A 24,095-nucleotide genomic window follows, 5' to 3' on the forward strand; every position below is an offset into this window, starting at 1 on the left:
AAAGACAGCTAAGTATTAAGCTAAATCTACTAGCATTCACATTTTCGCAATATATTATTAAATAATTCGAAATAATTCTCTGATTTTTTAAAAAAATAATTTTTCTATAAAGTATTCGTACACTGGTAATATGAAAATATTATTAACACTGTACAAATACTCTATTTCTTTTTCCAATATTTATATATATATATATATAATAAAATAAATTCTATCTTTGTATAATAATAATAATAATAATAATAATAATAGTAATAATATTCTTAGATTTTCGGGGGGTTCAAATTGAAAGATAAAAATTTTATCAACGTGAATAATAAAAGTAATTTCTTATAATTGGTGTTTAAAAAATTTTGTATAATAATCTAATACAAACCTCCTCGATTTCCACGGAATTCGTTCTCCCGAAAGTAGCCTGATCAGCATCGCTCATGTTCGAGATGTCGCCAAAGCTACGACACTGTTATCGATAATAAAACAGATCTGACACACAACTATAGATATACATATATATATATATATACATACATGTATACGTGTACATATATATATATATATAATATATATACGTAAAATTGATAATTTTTGGATTTTATTTTTAATCGGAAAATAAATTCTATTTAATATATATATTGTTTCTTTTTCTTGTTACGAATTTGGAGTTATTAACTTAACGTTAGGTTAATAATTGTTATGATATTACGAAATTTTCTTTTCGGTACGTACCAATTGTTTAATAGACACACCGGTCGCGATTCTTTCCTTGTTAGATCTTTCCTGCTCGTTACGATTCGCCTCGGACACGTAATTCCGTGTCTACATGCACAAAACCACAAAATTTAAGCAACAAATATATATGTATATATATATAATTAATTCTGCCATTCGCATTGCACGCAACTCATATCCAAATTTCTTTGCCATTATTTAAATTATTTTCTATAACGAGGAGAGATTTCAAATGTAATTTTATCAAACGCATGCAAAAGAAACGAATCAAAGGTAAAAAGAAAAAAAGACAGACACACACACACACATTAAAAAAAAAAATTAATGTAAAATTTCAAACATTTAAATCTCTTTTTTCTTTTCTTGTTCTTTTCGTTTAACACGTTCACGCCGGGGTGACCCACCGGTGGGTCACCCCGGCGTGAACGTGTTAAATTAATTGAGCTCGTTGCTTAAAAACACATAAATGCAGTGTCTCTGCAATATATAATTTGTATTAAAAATTACTTTTAATTTAGTAATTAATTATATATTAATATATAAAATATATTATACCGGGTAATATTATAAAAAAACGTAAATAAAATTTATTAAATAAATATAATTATACAGATAGATAACTCACACATAATTATATCATTTAAATTATATAATTTTTTTCACAAACACAATAAAAAAAAAAAAAGAAATAATTTCAAAAAGAAACAAAATATAAATAAAATAACAAAATTTAAATAAATATAATTATACAGATAGATAACTCACACATAAATATATCATTTAAATTATATAATTTTTTTCACAAACACAATACAAAAAAAAGAAATAATTTCAAAAAGAAACAAAAAATTGATTTATAAATTACGATAATCGTTAATACAAAATAATATATTTGCGATCGATAGTTACCATATTATTATTATTCATCGATCAAACGGAGCTCAATTAACATTTGTTAGTAATTAAATATAAAAGACGTTTTAAACATTCAAACGCATAACAAGCCAATTATGTCAATCGAAAAGATTAAACGAAGTTATCAAAGATTGATGTTTAATGTATACCTAACGATTCCCAATCGACACGTTTCCAGCTACATCTACGTCATTTATTATCGATCCAACTGCCAGAGAGAGAGAGAGAGAGAAAGAAAAAGAAAAAAAAAAAAAAAAAAAAAAAAAAAAAAAAAAATAAACGATATGACTTACCAACGATTTAACGTTGACGTTGGATAGATCATCCTCGTCGGAGAAATCGATCGTCTCTTGATTGGTTGATCTCGAATCGGCAGTATACATGCTTGCGTCTTGCAAATCAGAATTCTGATAGACAGAAAAAAAAAAAATAGGAAGAAAAAAAAAAGAACGAGAAAAAAAGGATAGCTCGCAGCGAAGGGACACACACACATAAACACAAACACGAACACGAACACGTTTTAACGACGTTTTAACAAAATTTGGTTTGCAAGAAACATGCGATAGAATTGTTTTTCGATTTCTTACGTTTACGATTAGGCCACCCCCTGCTCCCCAACCAACCAACCAACCCCCGCCCCCCAAATCACTTTCGTTAATTTGCTGCTGTTAGTTTTTCTCTCTGGTTTGGTTAATTTTATTATTAGAAAAAAAGATACGAAAAGAAGAGTCCTAGTGGGTTAAATTACGTTTCATCGAGATAATGTAATTTATTCTAATTAATAATAATAATAATAATAATGTAATTTAATCTAATTAATTATTAAAAAAAAAGATAATAATATTATCTTATTAATTTAATAATGTAATTTATTCTAATTACATTATCTTGATTGTTAATATTAATTATTTTAATATTAAATATGTTATTTTTTGTTAGTTATTCGAAGAAACAATTTTCGTTCGATTTTTCTGATTTAATCAATTACTTAGGAGTAACTTATTACGTCAGTAGTTATAAGTATTTGTTAAAACATACAGTCAACAATTTACTCTTCTTATGTTAATAAAGTTTAACAATGAACAATTTGCGAAGCTTTGTTAAACACATTTGTTTACCTTTGTAAACCTACGATACATTTATAAGAAACTTCAGAATTAAATTTTTCTGTTGAAATAGAATTGATTTTTGGTCATAAGTTATGACTTATATTCCAATATGAATTACACGAATTATTATTAGATATTGAGTATTATTTATACGCGTTTATCCTCGCATTAACTTTTCTTCGTCATCATTTGAACAAATTTTCCTAATTTTTTGTTCTTTTCTATTCCTTTTTCTTTCTATTCTCTTCTTTGCATTCCCCCACCATCCTTCTTTCTCAATTATCTTTTTCGTATATCTTTTAACCCTTTGAGTGGTGAATACTTTTAATTGAAGTATTTTCCAAGGAAGTAATAATTTATTATTAATCACATTTTAATAATAAATTTATATTATATATATATATATAATAATTATAATAATAATATAAAATTTATATTACATTATATATACATAGTATTTATTTAATAATTTATTATTCATCAGATTTTAATAATGAAAATATATTTATCTTTTTTAATATAATTTTAATTTAATTTTTTTATTTAATTTTAATATTTTTTAATTTAATTTTTGACACACAAGACTCAACGAAAAAAAAAAAAATTAACAAACAAAAGCAACGTAACATTATTTTACATTAATTTTGAATAAACACGTAATACACGGTTTATGCAGTCAAAGGGTTAAATATAAGATTTCTGTAAGATTTCTCGAAAGAGGGAGGAAGGGGGGGGAACAAGAAAAGTCGAGAAAAATAGAACGAACGAAAGAAAAAGAATAGAAGAAGACGAATTGGATGATCGTATACTTACCACAGAAATGTTTTCCTTTTCTAAATCGCTCTTCTTACTCTTCTTAGTTTTCTTAGTACGCGGAGTGAGATTTGGGCAAGCATCGTTACCGGCAACCCCTTCGATTTTCTTCTTCTTCGTTTTATTAGTAGTAGTAGTAGTAGCAGCACCCTTAGACGAGCTGCTCATCACCGTTGTTGTAGTTGACGAACTGCTCGTTGTTATCTTCTTCTCCTCGCGACTTTCGCTCTAAGTAATGATACAAATAATGTAAACGAAAAAAAAAAAAAAAATAAGGAAACAAAATTAAACGAATGCGATTTGATCGTTATCAATGTTTTTTTAGAAATACGATATAAAGTTTGACGTGTCTCGTCAAATGATTATACGTAAATGTATGAATGTATATGACGATGATTGATTAAAAAAAAAAAAAAAAAAGAAATTAGAAACAACATTACATATCTCGTTCTGCCAATTAACTTCTTTCTTTCGTGTATTCTCTTGTTAAAATTTTTACACTACAAATGAATCGAATTTATTTTCAATTCGATCGTTAGTTTCTTTTCGATACATCGTGATATAATATATTTAAAACAAAAAAAGAAAAGAACAAAAAAAAATCTTAATATAAATTAATATACATTTTTGTATAATTTTAATTAATATATATAATATATATTAATAATTTTAAATTAATATATCGATATATTTCCGATCACACAGTAAATATATCATTTTACAATGAATAAATTTATAAATTTTTATATATATAAATATATATATATAAATAATTCAGGCACTGTTAATCGATACGAGATTTAATCTAATAAAATCAATAATACATTACATAAATGTATAGATCCACGATAATAAATGTAAGAATTAAAAAACAAAAAAAAATAAATTAAAATCACACCATAAACATACATGGTTGGTTGACTTTCTATTATGAAAATGTAAAAAGTTGTTAACGCATCACACGTGAGAGTTCATCGAACGTTGTCTCGTTATACAACGATATTTTAATAAAATTCATTCGCGTATAACACTTTGTATATGTGTATTTGTGTGTGTGTGTGTGTGTACGCACGCGAACCACGCGATGAAAGACATAATGAGTAGAGTTCTAGACTACGTAACTTCAGGAACTCGATTCTACAATTACACACACCTCTTTCTCTCTTTCTATTCTCTTCCCTGACAACGAAGAACCTTTCGAAACTTACTCCGGTCGATGTTTCCTGACCGCACGACGACGGTGTCGTAATTAATATACTTCTTCTTATTCTTCTTGCCCTAACCATTCACTTAGGGTGTATTCTTAACCGAAATAGAAACTTTAAGAGACCTCCGATAAAAATAATTATTCGATTCCATAAACCACCCCCCACCCCAGCCCCTCTTTCCTATCACATTTCTACGAATAATATAAAAAATGATTAATAAGAGAGAGAGAGTTAAACGATTGATGTTAGGTAGAATATTGGATTCTGATTCGTCTTCCTTTGTCCTACTGACTTACTTTTCTACTCGGACACGAACACCACGATCTAAAGAAATTTTAATACTACTATTAGTTTTACGTGACTAGAAAGTTTTGAAGGATTTGTTTTTGTTTCTTTTTTTTCTTTTATTTATTTTTCTTTGATAATTATACGCGACATGGTATAGATTTTTATTATTTTTTTGTTGAGGAAGGGGAAAGGATTTTTCGTACGAATAAAATTAAATCGTTTCATTTATATTATTAATCTAATCGAGAAATTTAATGAGTTTCTATTTATAATCTTTTTTTTAGTATAGTATTTAGTATAGTATTTGTATATTTTTGTTTATTGGATTTTTATATCGATTTAATTATTGATGTAATTCATAGATAGTTTTTCTTGTTTTATATACTAAGAAATTTTGATATAATTAGATATAAAAATTTTCAAACTATGCATTATTAAAATTAAATCGTTTCATTTATATTATTAATCTAATCAAGAAATTTAATGAGTTTCTATTTATTATCTTTTTTTAGTATAGTATTTGTAAATTTTTGTTTATTGGATTTTTATATCGATTTAATTATTGATGTAATTTATAGATAGTTTTTCTTTTTTTATATGCTAAGAAATTTTGATATAATTAGATATAAAAATTTTCAAATTATGTATTATTACAAATATTCACTGTATATATGTATATTTATATCAAGTGATGAATCTTCGAAATAAATTTGAACAAAAACAAATTGCACAATTGGTTCAATCATCTTAACACTTTACAAACCGTTCGTTATTTGAACATACTAAATGCACTTCCTATCGTTCACTCGGACACAAATTATAATAAATCATTGACACCGGTTCTCACAGGAATAATTTACGCACTTTTTCTGATAAATCCAACTTACTGTGTGTGTATTATTCCCTTTATTATGATTATTATAATAGAATAATTAAATGTAATCAAATTATTTCGACAAAAATACAATTTAAATAGTCTACCCCAGTCGTTGAAATGTTTAAAAAATATTCGATAGAAAAAATAATCAAATTATACAACGCTGTTACACTTTTAAGATTTTAATAAAATTCGAAAAGAGAAAAAAGAAGAAAATAAGGAGATTAATTAAGAGTTCAACGGCATTTCACGTTGCCAAAGCCAACGGAACGCACTTCCTACTTCACTTAAATGAAAATTTATAAAAGAGACGATGTTAAAACCAACCGTTATTGGTCGTTTATAAATTCCGACCATAATAGGGACAACTACACTTACGTACCCTATCTTTATTTATACATACCCTTTCTTTTATCTCTCTCTTACTCATCTTCCTCACACTAAATCATCTCTTAATAAATAAATTACTATAACATTACCCCCACCTCCCCTCCTACATCATAATTCATAATACTTCGATAAGACCACAAAACGTATAACAATAAATAAATAAATAAATAAAAAAAAAAAACCAAACGAAAACACTAACGAATTTATTTTATTACAACGAACGCACTTATCGCAACGTAAAAAATAAAAAAAATAATATAAATAAATAATAAAAATAAATAAATAAAAATAAAAAAACAAAACGAAAACACTAACGAATTTATTTCATTACAACTAACACACTTATCGCAACGTAAAAAAACGATTCGTTCTTACCGAATAATCATCGTATATAAACAATTATATTTCTTTATTTGATTTTTATAGAAAAAAGAAGAAAAAAAAAAAGAAAAACTGATAAGAGAGAGCCAACCTTAAGAAGATGATAGGACGTTGAGAAGTCGCGAACTAGTCTCGAGTTTTGAAGCAACACCATCACCACCATCGCCATTCGACAGCGAGTATGCGAAAGGACGAAGACGTTTCCTACCTTGACTGTAAACGAAAGGAAAGCTAAAGAGACTACGAGAGAGAGAGAGAGAGAGAGAGATAGTTAAAGAAGATGAGGAGGAGGGGTTGGGGAAGGGGGAGGAGAAGGGGGACTTATAATCCTCTCTCTCCCCCTCCCCCTACCTCCTCTCTTTATCTCTTTCTTACTCTCGTATGTTCTTTCGAACGAAGGAACGGTTCACGTATGTATATGTGTATGTAGGTATGTGTGTGTGTATGTGTGTGTGTATGTGTGTGTACTCGAAAGGGGAACCCTTCGAGTTCCTTCTCTTCGGTAACACTTCTAGCAGAACACTAGACTCGAGTAGGTTCACCGAAACGTAACGTTTCTACTTTGTGATTACCCTAAACAAAAGAATATGCCAAAACTGTATTGACTATCATTATGAAGTATATACTATTATATATCGAATTATTTTGATGTTATGAAATTATGATTTATAAAAGATAGAATAATTAGTTTATCGATTAACGTTCAAAATTATTTTGATATATATTCTATATTATTTATATTTGAATATAATCATTATGAAGTATGTATTATTATATATCAAATTATTTTGATGTTATGAAATTATGATTTATAAAAGATAGGATAATTAATTTATCGATTAACGTTCAAAATTATTTCGATATATATATATATTTTCTATATTATTTATATTTGAATATAAAATATTAAAAAATTGAAGCTAACTATTACTACTGAAATAATCGATTAAAATCATTTTTTTATTTTTTTTTGTTAAATTTGAAGTTACAAAAATTCAGGATAATTAGTTTATCGATTAACGTTCAAAATTATTTCGATATATATTCTATATTATTTATATTTGAATATAATCATTATGAAGTATGTACTATTATATATCAAATTATTTTTATGTTATGAAATTATGATTTATAAAAGATAGGATAATTAGTTTATCGATTAACGTTCAAAATGATTTTGATATATATATTTTCTATATAATTTATATTTGAATATAAAATATATTAAAAAATTGAAGCTAACTATTACTACTAAAATGATCGATTAAAATCATTTTTTTTTCTTTTTTTGTTAAATCTGAAGTTACAAAATTCAAGATAATTAGTTTATCGATTAACATTCAAAATTATTTCGATATATATATTTTCTATATTATTTATATTTGAATATAAAATATATTAAAAAATTGAAGCTAACTATTACTACTGAAATGATCGATTAAAATCATTTTTTTTCTTTTTTTGTTAAATCTGAAGTTACAAAAATTCAGGATAATTAGTTTATCGATTAATATTCAAAATTATTTCGATATATATATTCTATATTATTTATATTTGAATATAAAATATTAAAAAATTGAAGCTAACTATTACTACTGAAATGATCGATTAAAATCATTTTTTATTTTTTTTTTGTTAAATCTGAAGTTACAAAAATCCATTTAGAAGTATCACATTCGTTATTGATACTTATCAGTGTAATAATAAAAATGAACAATGAAAAAAATGATTTAAATGAACTATTAACGATTTTGAAACGATGATTGTGACCCCACGTTGAGGGGGTGGAAAATGATCAATAATCTTCGATGATCGAATTCTTTTGCTCGAGATATTATTTATTATAGTAATTCTTCTAAGAGTTATGTATTCTCTCGTGCCGTTGAACCACCTTGAAAAATACCTCCTCTCTTTCCTTCCGATGACTCGACTACTACTACCGGTCATGGTGACACGCGCTGATCATCATGTTACGCTACACGTCCTACACGACACACAATTCTTTTATAGTAGGTTTATACACGCCTTTCTATCTCTCTCTTTTTCTACCTATATTACGTGTACGCGTGTGTGCGTGTGTGTATTAATACATATATATATATGTACATAGGTTTTATCGCAAGTATATCCGATATTTCACTTCCTCTCACTTTATTTTCTTGTCTTTTTTTTTTCTGTCTTTCTTTCGATCTTACCGATGATAAATAAGTTTTATCCGTAAAGAATATTCACACCCGGTATATATAAATAATTTTAATCTATTGTAAGTGTCGTTGCATGTGAAGTAACGTGTGTGAACTATACTAAAAGTATGAATTTATTATTTATTTATTATTATTAATTATTATGGAATAATTTATTATTATATATTATTATTAATTTATTATTATTATTATCAGATTATATGTATTTATATTATGTATATTTTGTAATTGTGTTGATCATTTTTTTTTTTAAACGGGTTTTAAAAAGATTTTTTTACGATCACCTATTTAACACAATTTTTAAAACCCTTTACCACGAAATTTCATCTGGAAATATTTTTTTTTCCTTTTTTTTAACGAGGTTTGTTGATATTATTTATAATATAATGTAATTCATATTTGAATTAATTGTTTAATCGTTTGAATATTAAACGATGCGATCGTACTTTTCTATTCTTTTGTTTAATTGTAAAAGTATCTGTGCATTAAATTGGTAATGAAAAGTAACTGCAATTTAGGTATACTTTTTTAATAGTGAAACAGATACTCAAACGATTAATATAAAGAGATTGAGAAAATTAACTCTTATGATTCCAATTAATTGTAATGATGTTAATTATATTTTTTTTTTCTTAAGATAAATATTTGAACAATATTTTGGCAGTTTTATTTAATAAGAAACACAAAAGTGTACTATTTTCTTAAATATTTTATATAAAAAAGCTTAAGTAATATAATTTATTCTTGGAGTGATAAGAGTTAACAATAATAATCTCAAAATGATGTATATTTGTTAACATATTCATTTTTTTACATCAACCAATGCTAATATATATTAATTTTCAATTGACTTATTTAATCTTATATAATTTCTTAACATAGAAAAGTGAAGAATATAATCTCTTCGCGATATAAGTTAAATTATTATTTCTTTCCTAAATAATTTTGTTTCAATTAATCAAATAAATTTATTATTTCATCGTCAATAATTCAGGTAAAAAAGTAATAGTGTCATTTTTTAATTAAATAATATTAACGTGATAAAATATTGTCATCTTACCTGTACATCGTCGAACAAAAATATATTCGAGTAATGATCCCCTTAATAAACACGTGCATTACAAACGAACCTAATTTTAATAATCATTCAAATTCTTTCAATTCTACAATAAGCAAGAGCAATTATGCAACATTATCGATGGGAAAGACACGCGTAAAATTTGCGTGTTTTCGAGGTTAACACTAATTAATATCTATGCATATATATATATATTACTACAACTTTCTGAAATTAGGCGAATCTGTCAGGCATCATTACATTAATCCAACTACACACTCGAGCATAAATGAAAATAAGAAAGCATCTTATTATCATTGGTTCATTCCATGGCAAGCTTTTTATGCTAAATCTGTTTTTTTTTCTTCTTGCAATTAAAATAATAGAAATAGAAAAAAATCATGCCAAGTGTTATGATAATAAAGCGTTATGAAAGATGATTCGTTTAAAATCTAATTTCAAGAATGATCAATAGTGGATGAGCTAATGATAATTACATATTTTTACAATTAGATAGTTTGAATATTACTTCAGTGAAGAAAAAATGAATGACTTTTTGATAATACAAAATTTTTCATAGATTTTCAATTCTATAAATAACAATTATCCATGTAATTTAATCAAACGATATATTCGAACAATTATTATCACTATGAAACAATTAGAAAATTTTTGTAAATTATTAAAATTAATATTTTTTCCAAAAAAAAAGAAAAAAAAATTCAATTAATAATAATCAAGTTTAAAGAAAAAGCAAATATGGATCTTTTTCTATCATTTCCAAATGGTAAGAAAAAAAAATACCCCATCGTCACTACTTATCGTAATATGAGTTATTAGTAAGAAGAACAAAAAGAAAACCAAACGAACACTTACATCGCACACGTTAATAATATCGCTCGTCTCGTCATCCGGAGTGGCTAGGGGTGCACGGGGAGAGGAAGCAAGGTGATGATGATGATGATGATGATGATGATCATCGTCTTGAGTCGACCTATCGTTATCAGTTACGTTCGTTTGATTAGTATCCTCTCGTTTAATAATCGTACGTATCTCTTCGTGGTGTCTTTCCTTATCAGCTTTTTCTTCTTCCTCTTCGATTCTCGTGGCTTCCTCTACGGTCATCCACGAGTCGAATTTATGGGTTTGATTATTATCAGATTGGGAAAGGTTGTCCATTAATTCGACACGTTTAGTTTCGGAAAAGATCGTAACGTTAGTTTCGGAAACGACTACTTCAGTTTTTTCGAGCAAAATAGTTGATTCGGATTTTGGACATTGCACGTTGTTATCGTTATCTAAAATTTCTAAACTTTCATTTTGAATATCATCCTCGTTCATAACTTCGGATTCTTCAATTTCGCGATAAGTCAGAGTACTTTCGTTTTTGATGTTATCGGAATCTGAAATAAATTTCGTATCATCGTGATTGTTACGTTCCGAGGATGATGATTCCTCGTTCAATACGCGTCTTTCCATGTCTATAAATTCTTGGGTACTGGCAGCATCGGTCGATGTTTCCGATTGGCTCAAGGTCACGTCGTCGAAGCTTCTGGATTGGGTACAAGAAACGTCTTGAGGACTTTCCTCGATTTTAATCAAACCATCGTTATTGTTCATCGATTCTTCCAACGTTTCGTTATTTTCGGTTATTTGAAAATATTCCGTCGTCGTAATTCCCGAATTAGATTCTTTGATCGAGGAAGATTCTTTATCGGATTTCTTGTCGATGGTTGTTTCATCGTCGAAATTGTCGGAAAATTGTCCACCCAATTGTTGATTGTCCGGTGTCAATTGTTCGGTCCAAGTATCGGGAAGCTCGATACTCTTCTTACTTTCTTGAGTTTGATTATCGTCTCTTTCAGTTTCGATTAATTTTTCATTAGTTTCGAGCAAGAATTTCGTTGGAATTGATTCCTCTTCCTGTTGATGCTTGTCTTGGCAAGGTACAGGAGAGGACAATTTGTCTTCAACTTGACAACTTTCAATCTCGATCTCATCCGATTCCAATTTGACATCTTCGAAATTTCTGTTGGACTCGATAACGGCTAATTGATCGTCATCGGGTTTGGCAGATTTCAAAAAGAAATCATTCTCATCTTCTTCGATAGTTCGTTCGTCAATCTTTCCACGATCAATCTCATCGATACAAACATTTGTTTTCTGTACGACGGCAACATTATCCTCGATCCCTTCGTCAAATATTCTCTCCTCTAATTCATCTTTAGTTTCATTCATTTGATCTGGTTTAACATGGGTTTCCGGTGAAACGTGACCATTTTGATAACCATATGGTTCTTCTATCAAAGCGCAATGTTCCAATTCGGCAACAATGAAATCCGTGTTAACGCGAAATGGATCCTCGTGTCGATCAAGTACGATCCTTTTAACTGCATCAGGTTGATTAGATTCTTCCTCGACATTATCTTTTTCAACGACCTGAACATCATCATTCTCCTCCCCCACCTCCTTCTCCTCCTGCTCGTCTTCTTCTACTTCTTCCTCATTGGGCGAACATATTCTCAACGCCAATTCGCTGTCTATCAATTCTTGAAGACTTTTATCCTCGGTGTCTAACTCGTTACGCGTGTTATTCGTCAAAACGAGATCGTCCTCGTCGTCGTTGTTGTCGCATAATGATATTAGTTGTTTGTTACTCGCGGTTAAATTATCCAATTCGATCAAACCGTTGTTAGATTGAACACCGCAAACCTCGTTCTTCTTGTTACTTACTACGCTTATTGACTTCTTCGTAGCCACCTCCGCCATTATTGCGCAAGTGTGTTCCACCCTCGCGCTAATTCACCTTCGCGACACCTGTAAAAATTACAAAATTGTATAGTAAATATATATATATTTTCTTTTTATTATCAATATTTTATATTTGAAATATATAAGAGTTATGTTTCAATCCATGATCTTTATTTTATTTTATTTGATTTTTAATGGGATAAACCCCATTAACACAAATATATATGAACAGAGAAATTATAATATAATAATTATTATTATTATTTAAAGATAACTGTAATAGAACGATTATTTTGGTAAAAATTACCTTTACGAAATAAGAACAATTATTTTTATAAATAACGTTGCTGTTGTAATAATAATCATTTGGAAAATTGAACCAACCAAACAATGTAATATCTTTATTACAATATTTCGAATAAAATAAAAGTAATTGAAAAACAGAATGATATTGTGTGTCTACTTGCAAAACGAAACCACTAATCCTGAAGAGAAAATTTAAAAAAAAAAAATATCATTGTAAGCGAGCAAATAAAATAAGCTTTCTCACACTGTTACATTCATTCAAATCTTTCGTGGTAAAGCTACTAACAGACCGCGAAATAATTTTCTCGTAATTTGCAAGAAAAGGGAGATGATAAACGGAAGTACACGCTTTTCTAGAACTCGAGAGAGCGAACGAACGAAACCTGGGGGCCAGCGTTGTTGGCCGGCAAGCCAAATATCCTATTATTAGATATTCCCTGCGTCCGTGTCGTCGTTATGCCTTAACGACACAAGTACAGACATTTTCAAATTGAAATCTGAAACTCTTGGATAGGTGATATCCACTCGTAGTCACACCGTACCACGATTCGCTATATATTTCTTATTATATTAGGTATATACTACAAATATACGTATATTACACGTTAGATGTCTCAGAACAAATTGGAAATAATTTTAAAGGGTGGTTTTGGAACATGAGCAACAACGATAACAACAACAATATAAAGATCATATAAATACGTTCTATTCAAATCTTGTAAAAGCCACCCCCTTAAGAATATATTCTGCTGATTCTAAAACTTGCATGTATATATGTTAATCGTGAAAGAACGAAACTGGAGAATGTCAAGATTCACATGGTCGTTTGTCAACAAGTATCAATTGCATCGGTGAAAGATCGAATATTTGGGTGCATTCTTATACGTTAATATTTCATAGAAATAGTCCAAGTGATTATGTGAATCTTGATATTATTCAATTTTCTTCTTTCACGGTATGATTACTATTTTCCCACGTTTTATTCTTCATTGCTTAAACGTTATAGGTAATCGTGAAATGCTTCATACCATCAATTGATGCACAATTATTACGTGTAATGCAATTTTTGTTATCATAGGCCATAATTTCATATAGTATTGGATAATATATAAATAAATTTTATGTTAAATCAAAAAAATATGATAATTGAATTTAACGAATTTTTAATGTAAAACCATTCGTGTTATTTTCCATAAGAAATTCCTATCGTACATAACCTCTCGAATGAATTTTTCTAATCTTTCTTAAAAAAATCGAAAAATGAGAATACAAGAGAAATAGAAGGAGAGAGACTCTTTATAAATTCCAGCACAGCCCCAACGACGAGTGTAACACAGTTTTATAAACAGAAAGAAAGAAAGAAAGAAAGAAAGAAAGAAAGAGAGAGAGAGAGAGAGAGAGAGAGAGAGAGAGAGACCAACTCGATTCCAGCGTAAACTAATATATACGCAAGCGTGCTCGCGCGCGCGCGCACACAGACAGAGTGGAGCAGGTTCAAAATTAGAAAGTGGTCCGAACGCGATGAAACTGCGCATGCGCCGAACCGAGTAGTTACATAGTGCGCATGCGCATTTCGTTCTCCATCTTTTCTCTCTCTATCTCGCATTATTCTTAAATAAAAACTATATCTACACACACACAAACACACACACACATATATATATATTTTTAAAATTCTATAGACCCCTGTATATAATAAGTAATATTTTAAAAACATAACATATAGAGAAAAAAAAAAAGAAACCAAATCTTTTTATCCAATAAAATATTTGATTTAATTTCATTCTATCGTCGTCGTCATCCCTACCCCTTCTTCCATCTTTTTCATCCTATTTCAACATACACTTACTCTCTATTTCTCTTTCACTCAAGATGCACGCTATCTCTCTCTCTCCTCTCTCTCGCTCTCTCTCTCTCTCTCTCTCGCTCTCTCGCTCGCTCTCGCTCTCTCTCTCTCGCTCTCTCGCTCGCTCTCTCTCTCTCTCTCTCTTTCTCTATCTCTCTCTCTGTTACTCTTTACAGTAAGTTTCTTCAACGTTACTCCGAGGTCGTTCTTCGGGTTCACGACCGAGTCCGTGCCAAGTCTCTCTTTCTCTCTCTCTTACTCATTCTCACTCAACGCTTGATCAAATTTCTCTTTCTTTTTCTCGCTTTTCTTCATCAACTAACTCATTCTCCCTCTCTCTCTCTCACACTCTTATTCTCTTCCCTTTTTCTTTTTATTCTTGTCTAATTTCTTTTTCTTTTTTTGGTTATACGTTAAAGTCTCATTTTGTTTGTCTCTCTCTCTCTTTCTCTCTCTCTCTCTTTCTTCGGTTTCCTCTTCTCTCATTTTAGCTCTTTCAAATCTCCTGATCTATTTTTAGAATGACACACTACCGCGATTAAACGATGCGCGAGCATAGCACCACCATAGCATACTACTACTACTACTATTACTACTACTACTACTACTACTGTATCACCGGAAAAGATACTCTGACCAAAGGCGGCATCGTCGAACGAACTTAACCAACCAACGAATGAAAACGATAGTGTACACTTTTGTTTTCTCACCGTTGAATAGTTTACTACTACTTGCTTTACTACTAATACTGTCAGACGCCTATCTAACACTACTTTCTATCTCTATCCCTGTCTTTCTATTTTCTTTTTCTTTTTCTCTAACTTTATATATTTTTGATGTTCAATCAAAAGTCATCATCACACTTTTCTCAAACCTGATTTTTATCATTAAATATTTGTTGTTTTACGATATTATTATATATTAAAGTAATATACGTTTTTTCTTTTTTTTCGGAATTGTATGCAATAGTTTTTCATTCTACAATTTTTATCAAAAGTTTTTTATGTCAAATAACGTATGTACGTATACGTCATTCGGATTTTTGACATGAGTCCAGATGACGTGATAATACGTCACTGTAAGATTTTCATCTATCTCAAAATAATTGCATCCCTATCCGAAATATCATTTCATCCAAAAATGTTTGAACTTCCTGTTTTAAAAAATATTAAAAAATAATCATCCTGACGATCTCGAGCACTCTAACTATACAACAAAGTTATCTAAAAGCAAATAAATAATTTATGGTTAGTAAGATCTGAAGTAAGAGCTTTCACTCGAATATTTCATCAGTTTCTGCTCCCGTGGTTATTCCCCTTTCCCCGTTCAGAAATTCATCCTTATCTTTCCCCAGATGTTACGTCCTCTATGTTTTCACGTAAGTAAATAAATATAAAGTTCTGGATGTACAACGAAGAAAAGGATTTTTTACTACTTAAACTTTTGATCCCACGTTCAAATTTTTCAAAAAAACAAAGCACGATTACGTATCATCGAAATATAAAAATTGTAATTACTTTAAATAAAAATTATTATCGTTCAATATATCGCTTATCGTTAATCATCAATTACAATTTTACTTTACGTTGAATATTTAATTAAAAATAAACGACTCTATAAAACTTAATTTACATTTATGACGGTAAAGAAAGAAAAAAAAAAAAACATAAATTAATTACGAACATAATCAAAACGAGACGCTTCGGGTTATAATAAAGAAAAAAAAAAATGTTTAATATCAAATCCAATTTGTAAAAGAATGCACCATACAAATAGTATTTGCTTCCATGCATTTGTACATCCGCCATGATGTTGCAATTCTATGCATATATGTACACATACGTGCGTGAATCTTTTCATGTGTAAGTTTACATATCCGAGTAGATTAAAAACACACGTAAACCGGATAAACGCATTCCTTGAATACCTGAGCAGCGCGCTTAGCAACGTTTAGGTCGCAACGTTAAGCTATTTTCAAAGGTTTCTATTAATATTCGTGCGGCGTGCTTTCTGCCCAAAGATTCTTGGCAATTACGGAAAATCGTCGACCACTTACTATACTCCATTTTACCTACTCCCCCGCTAATCGATTCGAGAATTCATTTTACGATTCCACAACCAATCAAAAATTTAACATTCCTAAGTACGAATTTAAATAAATATCAATATTATTTACATATATTATTTTTCATTTATATTTATTCTATGTGTATTTAATTATATAATATATGTAACGTAAGATTTGTTCGTATGTAATATTATTTACAAGTGAAAATAATTAATATCATTTTCAAAATTTGTTAAATATTAATAAGAACCCTTTATTCATGAATATGTTCATAGATACGAGTTTTCATGCTATATTTATATTTTACAATTTTTTTTTTCATTAAAAAGCAGAAATTAAAACAACATATTTGAATAAACGTATCAAAAAAAGTATTGAATACGAACTTATTAACTTTTATCCACGTACGAATAAATAAAAATGAATGGGAAACGTTTCGAAAATGAATAAATGAAACATAAAAAAGATTACTTGTGTATAATATTCATCAAACTAATCATTTAACTTTACTTTTTTTTAATCGAAAAACCAGTTTTAATATATATCTCTTAGAGTATTAATTATGCGAAGCAAAGATTGCGAAAATCAATGCTTTCATCATAGTCAAACGATTATGTTCCTGGAAGAAGTAATGATTCGGTTCTCTTTGTCCCTGTGTGTTCGTGTTTGTAACATAGGTTTATCGTTGATGCAAATTAAACTTGGCACCCTTTGTCTAGGAATTCTAATGAATAATTTATAAACTAAGCTTTTGATCGTGATCGATATCGTATCGATAACGTATTCGTTTTGCATATTATTATAATCAAAGAATTAAACTCATCTATCGAGATTGATGATAGAAGAAAAAACAAAAAAGAAAAAAAAACAAAATAAGAAAACAAAATAAATTTTTAGTGTAACAAAGAAACGTGTATTTATTTTGTATTTTTAATGTAATCGAGAAAGAATTGTTAATATATAATTAACAATTTTTCATTAAACTATGCATATACTTTCTTGTTTTGTACGAATTACAAATTTAAATTAGATATTTTATATTAATTAAATATATTAATATTAAATTAGATTTATTTAAATTAGATTTTTATTTAAATTAGAAACTTTATAGAAATATATATATATATGGTAAAATTTTGAAAATTATCTTAATAAATATAATTTATATATTTTATTTATATTTTTATATTTTATCAATTAAAATATCACGCATATCAAGTTCTTATATAATAAACGTACTCGTAATATCGATTAAAACAACAAATTCGAGATATTAAATATTCAATTGTTCGTAGACGATATCAATGAAATATTTAAAAGATAAAAATAAAAAACGCAAGAAATCTAAAAAATAAAAAAAAAAATAAGAACCCCCTATGCACAGAAAAATTCTGCTGCATATCAAATAACACGTATACACGATACTAAAGAAAGTAAGAAAGAAAGAGAAAGTAATAAATAAATAAATGAATAAATAAATAAATAAATAAAGAAAAGAAAGAGAGGATTCAAGGCCGTGATTCGTCATCCCTGAAAAATAAACTTTAATCCGAGATACGAGAAGTAAACCATACGTGAGACGAGGAAGGAATAAGAAAGAAAGAAAGAAGGAGAAGAAGAAGAAAAAGGAAAAAGGGGGAAGAAGTGGGTTCTAGGGGAGATGGGGAGGAGGGGGAGAGGGGGTAGTTTACGCGCAAGCGTGTTACGAGTTTGGGGTGCATACATAAGGTGCGATCCGTTCTTCTCGGTGTCCCCTTACAGATTTCTATGCAACTATAATTAGGTAACCGACACCATATCCCACAGGAATCCCTGTTAGCCGTTAAGCTATGTAAATCATTCTCACACGCACTCATGCTCTCTTTCTTTCTTTCTTTCTTGCTCACTGTTCAGAAAATGACACGAATATTTTTGGCCCCTACGATGTGCCAAAATAAAAACCTTTTTTCATATATTCGTGTACGTGTTTAACTTCCTCGCTAACATAAGTTCCGTAAGTCTCACCCCCCCCCACTCCGTCTTCCTTTTTTAGATTTCGCATTCCTTCTTACGTTTCACCCCTATTATTTAAACAAAATTCGTTAACGTTTTAACATATTTTCAAATATTAATTCGTAATACGTAAATTGATCATTTTGTTTTGTTTTTCTTCTTACGTTTGGTGTACCGATAATATATTAAATAAATTAATGTAATTAATAATAATAATAATAATTGATTATATAACGATCAAGAATTTATTACAAAGTTATTTCGAAAAATAATTGTTCATTTTTTCTTTTTATGGTAATATCATCAAGTAACAGGAAATATGTGTTATTCTAATTACTGTGTATATATATACAAGGTGTTTCAGTTAAATTAGATCATCTAAATATCCTCCTCTTTTGTTAACGATCTTATTAAAAGACTTCAAAGGGAAAAAAGTTGCATTATTGAAAGGGGGGTGAGATCTAACGGTTGAAAGAATTTTTTCTCAAGGTCGCGTCTCTTTACAAGACTTAAAGGTCAACTTTGTTCTTTTTTTTCTTTCTTTTTTTTTTTTTTAAACGGAATTATATACTTTATTTTTTAATAATAATAAAAAAATAATAATAAAATAATAATTTTAATAATAATAAAAAAAGTATGAACAATTATACAAACGAAAATTACGTTGAATACGTACAATACAAATACACACGCATAACCAGTTTCTATATTCTAGTCTCACGCGACTTTATTTCTTTTATTTATTTTTATTTTATTTTTTTATTTTTTATTTTTCTTCTCTCTTCCCTTTTTTTGAATTTAAATTACTCATTTAACCGAGGTACTTAACGCGTCTCTAGTATACTTAAACGAATATGCGCACGCACGTATAGTACATATCATATGTATGTATGTGTGTGTGTGTGTATTTATGTTAGCATAATTTGACACTGGTGCATTTTAATAACGCATGGTTCGATGTCTCTAGACTATAAGTCACGGTTCTTTGGCTTTTTGCATTCACGTAACGCCATGCACACTCGTTAATTAGGTTAATTAATTTGTAAGCTTCTAAGTAAATACAATAACGATTTAATACTACTAGAAGAAAGAGAGAAAGTTTAAAAATAAATCAAAAGGAAGCCTTCCATCCTATTCGTTGAAATAATTTACATTTCATTTCTTTTTAATCTCTTATTCGTATTTTCCATCAACGAACCAAATCAATTCATTCATAAAATTTAATGGGAAAACTTACACGTTATTATTATTTTCGTTACGTCGGTCAATTTTTCATTAATTGCGTGAATATATTTCTTTTTGTTATACAATTTATTGATTACGTTGAAGATACGAATATATATGTGCACGTATATTTAAGTTATTCTTAGTTATAGTTTATTTATCAGATATTCAGATACTCATTATTATAAATATATTATATTATTAATAATACTAACATTTTTGAGAAATATTAATGTAACATTGAACACGAAAAAAATATTATAATTTTAAGTGTTAGTAAACATAATTCATTTTTATTGTATACTCGTATACAATACATTTTATTATACACTATATATAATAAATAAATGAAAAGTATTAAAATGAATTATTTAGATTACGTATAACACGAATAATCATTAAAGTAATGTACAAAATGAACGTATTTCGTTATTACATACTACAACTCACTTGTGAAAGCTGTACTACGTATGTCCCTAAGTACATAGAAAGAACATAACTTCAAAGGGTACAGGACAAGTGCGTGTTACCGAGAAATACTCACGGGGTTCTTTTTTTTTTCCTTAGCAAGCAACGAAGAACGTATGCATGTTAAATCGACGTATGTAAGTATGTATACTCTATATACCACTTTTAATGCAACCGAGTGTACTTACATACGTATTTACGTGCACAAGGCTTTGCAACTTCCGAGGAATGTGAATTTAATGAATGATAAAACACTAATTAAAAACTCGATTATAACTTCATTAGTCTACGGCATAACGAGTATTTTACTTAATTAAATAAAATCATTTTTATTTTTCTTTTTTTTTATTATTATATATTTTTGGATGAAAAATTATTATTAAAATCGTACGATCGGTTAATCTTATCCTACTTGAAATGAAATTTAAACGGAACGGATTAACCCAACTTTATTTTATAAACTAACAAAAAAATCTTTGATTAAAAATTATTATTGTTTTTTTTTTACAAGAGGAATCATCTATTGGTAGCTTGATTTAAATTTTGGCTGGAAAAAAAAGAAAATGTTTAAAAAAACTTACTTATTATTAATTTGAAAATAACTATTATTTATAAATAGATTTGATTTATTAAAGATTTAATCCTATTATTCTTTCCTCTTTAGATTTTTGTTTTTGTTTGTTAGATCTCGAAATCAATGCGACATTTTGCAACAGTCAATGACTTAACTCTTGCTTATAAGATAATCCGTAAGATGATCACCAGCTGTCATGTTTTATCCTACGCTAAACTCGCGCCTTCCAGTCAAACCATTGAACCGAGACAATTTATCTTTCCTTCCGCTAAACAATATTAATCACCGACCTAATGGTACGGGTTAGTCGTTAGAAGATAATAAAGATAAGAGAGTTACGCGTTAGACTGTATTTTCTATTCATTTGTCATTTACACTTTCTTTTTTATTTTGTTTTCTTTCGATTCGATGCGTTAAAAAATTGCAAAATAGTTTCTCGAATTATCATAAATAGTAATAATAATAATAATTATTCGATAGAGACGTATTTTATTCGAAAAAAATTCTAACTATAGCATTTAATAATATATTTGAAAAGAAAGTACTTCGTTTCTAATCGGATTAATAAAAATAATACGAAAAAATAGAATGCATTTATAAAAATCAAAATGGCCGCCGCTGGAATGCCGCCATATTAAAATGACTTTACATACGTTCGAGTTAAGAGAGCGTTTTAAGAGCCGCGAAAAGTATATCATCGCAAGTTTGTTGATACGAATTTTAAAAATAGCCATCTCGTTTGAAAATGAGTTATAAAGAAGTTGAGTCAACGTAAAACGATATAACGGGGAAAAAATAGGAAAAAGAAGAAGTAGGAAAAAAAAAACAAAACAAAATCGAACGGGGTCTAACGACACTAGCGACATCTGCATATTAAATTTAAACAACTTCTTCGAAGGGAAATGCAAAAATTATGAGAAAAAAATCTGTGCATAGTCATTTGTTTTTTTTTTTTCATTTTCTTTGAAAGACGAAATATTATATTCGAGTTCGTAATAGTCCGTAAGATTTAACGAGATGTTCTGGTATTACCGGTGGTATTACTGGCGACGTATTACGAAACAGCTAACATCCAACTCTCTAAAAATATCTTCAAGATATTCCAGGCGAACTTCGTTTCTCGAATGCGATCCCTCAGCGCAAGAATGCGAGACCCTCGGGCAAAGGTCGAACACTATCCGAAGTACCCCACGATATATATATAAAGTATTTCAATATAAAAATTAAAAAGAAATAAAATAAAAATATATTTAGTGAGGAATATCATATGATGATCATATATGATAATATAGTATTGGTATATTAAAGAATAATGTAATAAGCACTCTTATTGTTAGTAACCTTTTTTAAAAAAAATACTTTCTAATTGCCGACTTTGTTTGTTTATTACACAATTATTTTAATAAAGGTTTACTTTGAATATAATAAAAACGGACAATGTTTCCACGGTACTTAAACAACTCGTCTTTAGTAAATTAATATATTATCCAGTTGAAGTATGTAATTCTTGAATATTTAAATATTATAATTATTTCATAGTTTGACTAGTTATATCACGAATTAACGTATCTTCTGACGTTTCAACGATATATAAAAGTATCAGAACTGTAAATCGATTGATCAGTTGGAATCGATTGATCGGTTAGAATCGTTCTAACAGAATCGTCGCTTTGATCTTATTGGTGGGCGCGCGCGCGCACGCCAGCGAGTGGTTGGTCGGTCGGCCAGATGAAACCGAGCCGAACATAGCCGAGAGAGTCACGAGTGAGAAAGAGAGAGAGGGTGAACGACCGCCCGAGAATTGATATTCGCAGCATTCCAGAGAACGAAGAAGATGACCGGGTATTCTCGTAAAACCATTACCGGTCCAAGTTTTCCCGTCATCGTCATCGTCATCGTCATCGTCATTAATTTATTATTATCACCAATAAATATCATCATCATCATCGTCATCGTCATCGTCGTAATTAATATGCGTTGTTCTTTTCTTATCGTTTGAATTTTGATCAATCGATTGTTACCGATCTTCATATTCGAGTGAAGTTAAATATAATTGTTTAATAAATATATATTTTTTATAGTATCTTACTTAGAATGTAAGTATATTAATATTACATTTAAATAATGTTATACAATAAAAGAATGTATATGATATTTATTAAAATGATATTGTAATAATATAATTACTAGGACTATTTTTTCTATGAATCTCTCTTATTTGAAATCACGATTTTATGCGCTGTTATAGAATTACAATGAAAAGAACAAATGAGATAGTGAGATAAATGATATATTACATAATTCCACATCACGCTACCAATTACGAGCATTTAACATACTAATTAGTTTAACACTTACAAGTGATTCGTGAGCGAGTCTTGTTGTTGTTTCTTTATATCGATTCTATTTTATCTCTCACACTCTCTTTGTAACATTGTTTTTTCAAAGGAATAATAAATGTGCATACGTTGCATCTTAATTTTTATTCTAATCTCGATTTTTAACATTCTCGTTCGTGGATACTGTATTTATTCTTTTTTTTAATATTAAATAACAAATTACAAATTGTCAATCACAGTTAATCGATTAAACACATGAAAGATTTCTATTTTTAAATGGGACAAAAAATTAGAAATACTCGAATAGAGATTCGAAATTCTTTAATTGAACATTTTTATTAATTTTATCCTTAACCATTGCTTATTTTGCAAAACCTAGATATATATATAATTACGCTTAATTGGTATATTTAAATTCTCATTTTGTGTTTTTTTTCTTCTTCTTCTTCTTCTTTTTCGTCATGTCTTTTGCGACAAGTTTTTAAAAGCAGCAATAATTAACGATTTCTTCAATTATAATGATTATGTTTCAAGTTAGCTAAAGAATATATAATCG

At 28.6% G+C, this 24,095-nt stretch overlaps 1 protein-coding gene across 10 annotated transcripts in view; it reads right to left on the minus strand.

Annotated features, from left to right (window-relative positions):
* LOC122525081 overlaps positions 1–24,095 on the minus strand; it is an 87,064-nt gene that overhangs the window by 32,690 nt on the left and 30,279 nt on the right. For 5 of the 10 annotated variants that reach the window (XM_043647684.1, XM_043647680.1, XM_043647683.1 and 2 more), the window contains exons 2-6: positions 10,848–12,788; positions 3,567–3,794; positions 1,938–2,051; positions 727–816; positions 377–460 (exon numbers count right to left, since the gene is read on the minus strand). In XM_043647684.1, the coding sequence (XP_043503619.1) occupies positions 377–460; positions 727–816; positions 1,938–2,051; positions 3,567–3,794; positions 10,848–12,740 (2,409 nt within the window). In that variant the 5' untranslated portion in view covers positions 12,741–12,788. The remainder of the gene's footprint in view (positions 1–376; positions 461–726; positions 817–1,937; positions 2,052–3,566; positions 3,795–10,847; positions 12,789–24,095) is intronic. The other 5 variants (XM_043647682.1, XM_043647687.1, XM_043647685.1 and 2 more) reach the window with 5 other exon arrangements.

This window comes from Polistes fuscatus, unplaced genomic scaffold (genome assembly GCF_010416935.1).
Source record: "Polistes fuscatus isolate 324 unplaced genomic scaffold, CU_Pfus_HIC Scaffold8, whole genome shotgun sequence".
Classification (NCBI taxonomy): Eukaryota; Metazoa; Arthropoda; class Insecta; order Hymenoptera; family Vespidae; genus Polistes; species Polistes fuscatus.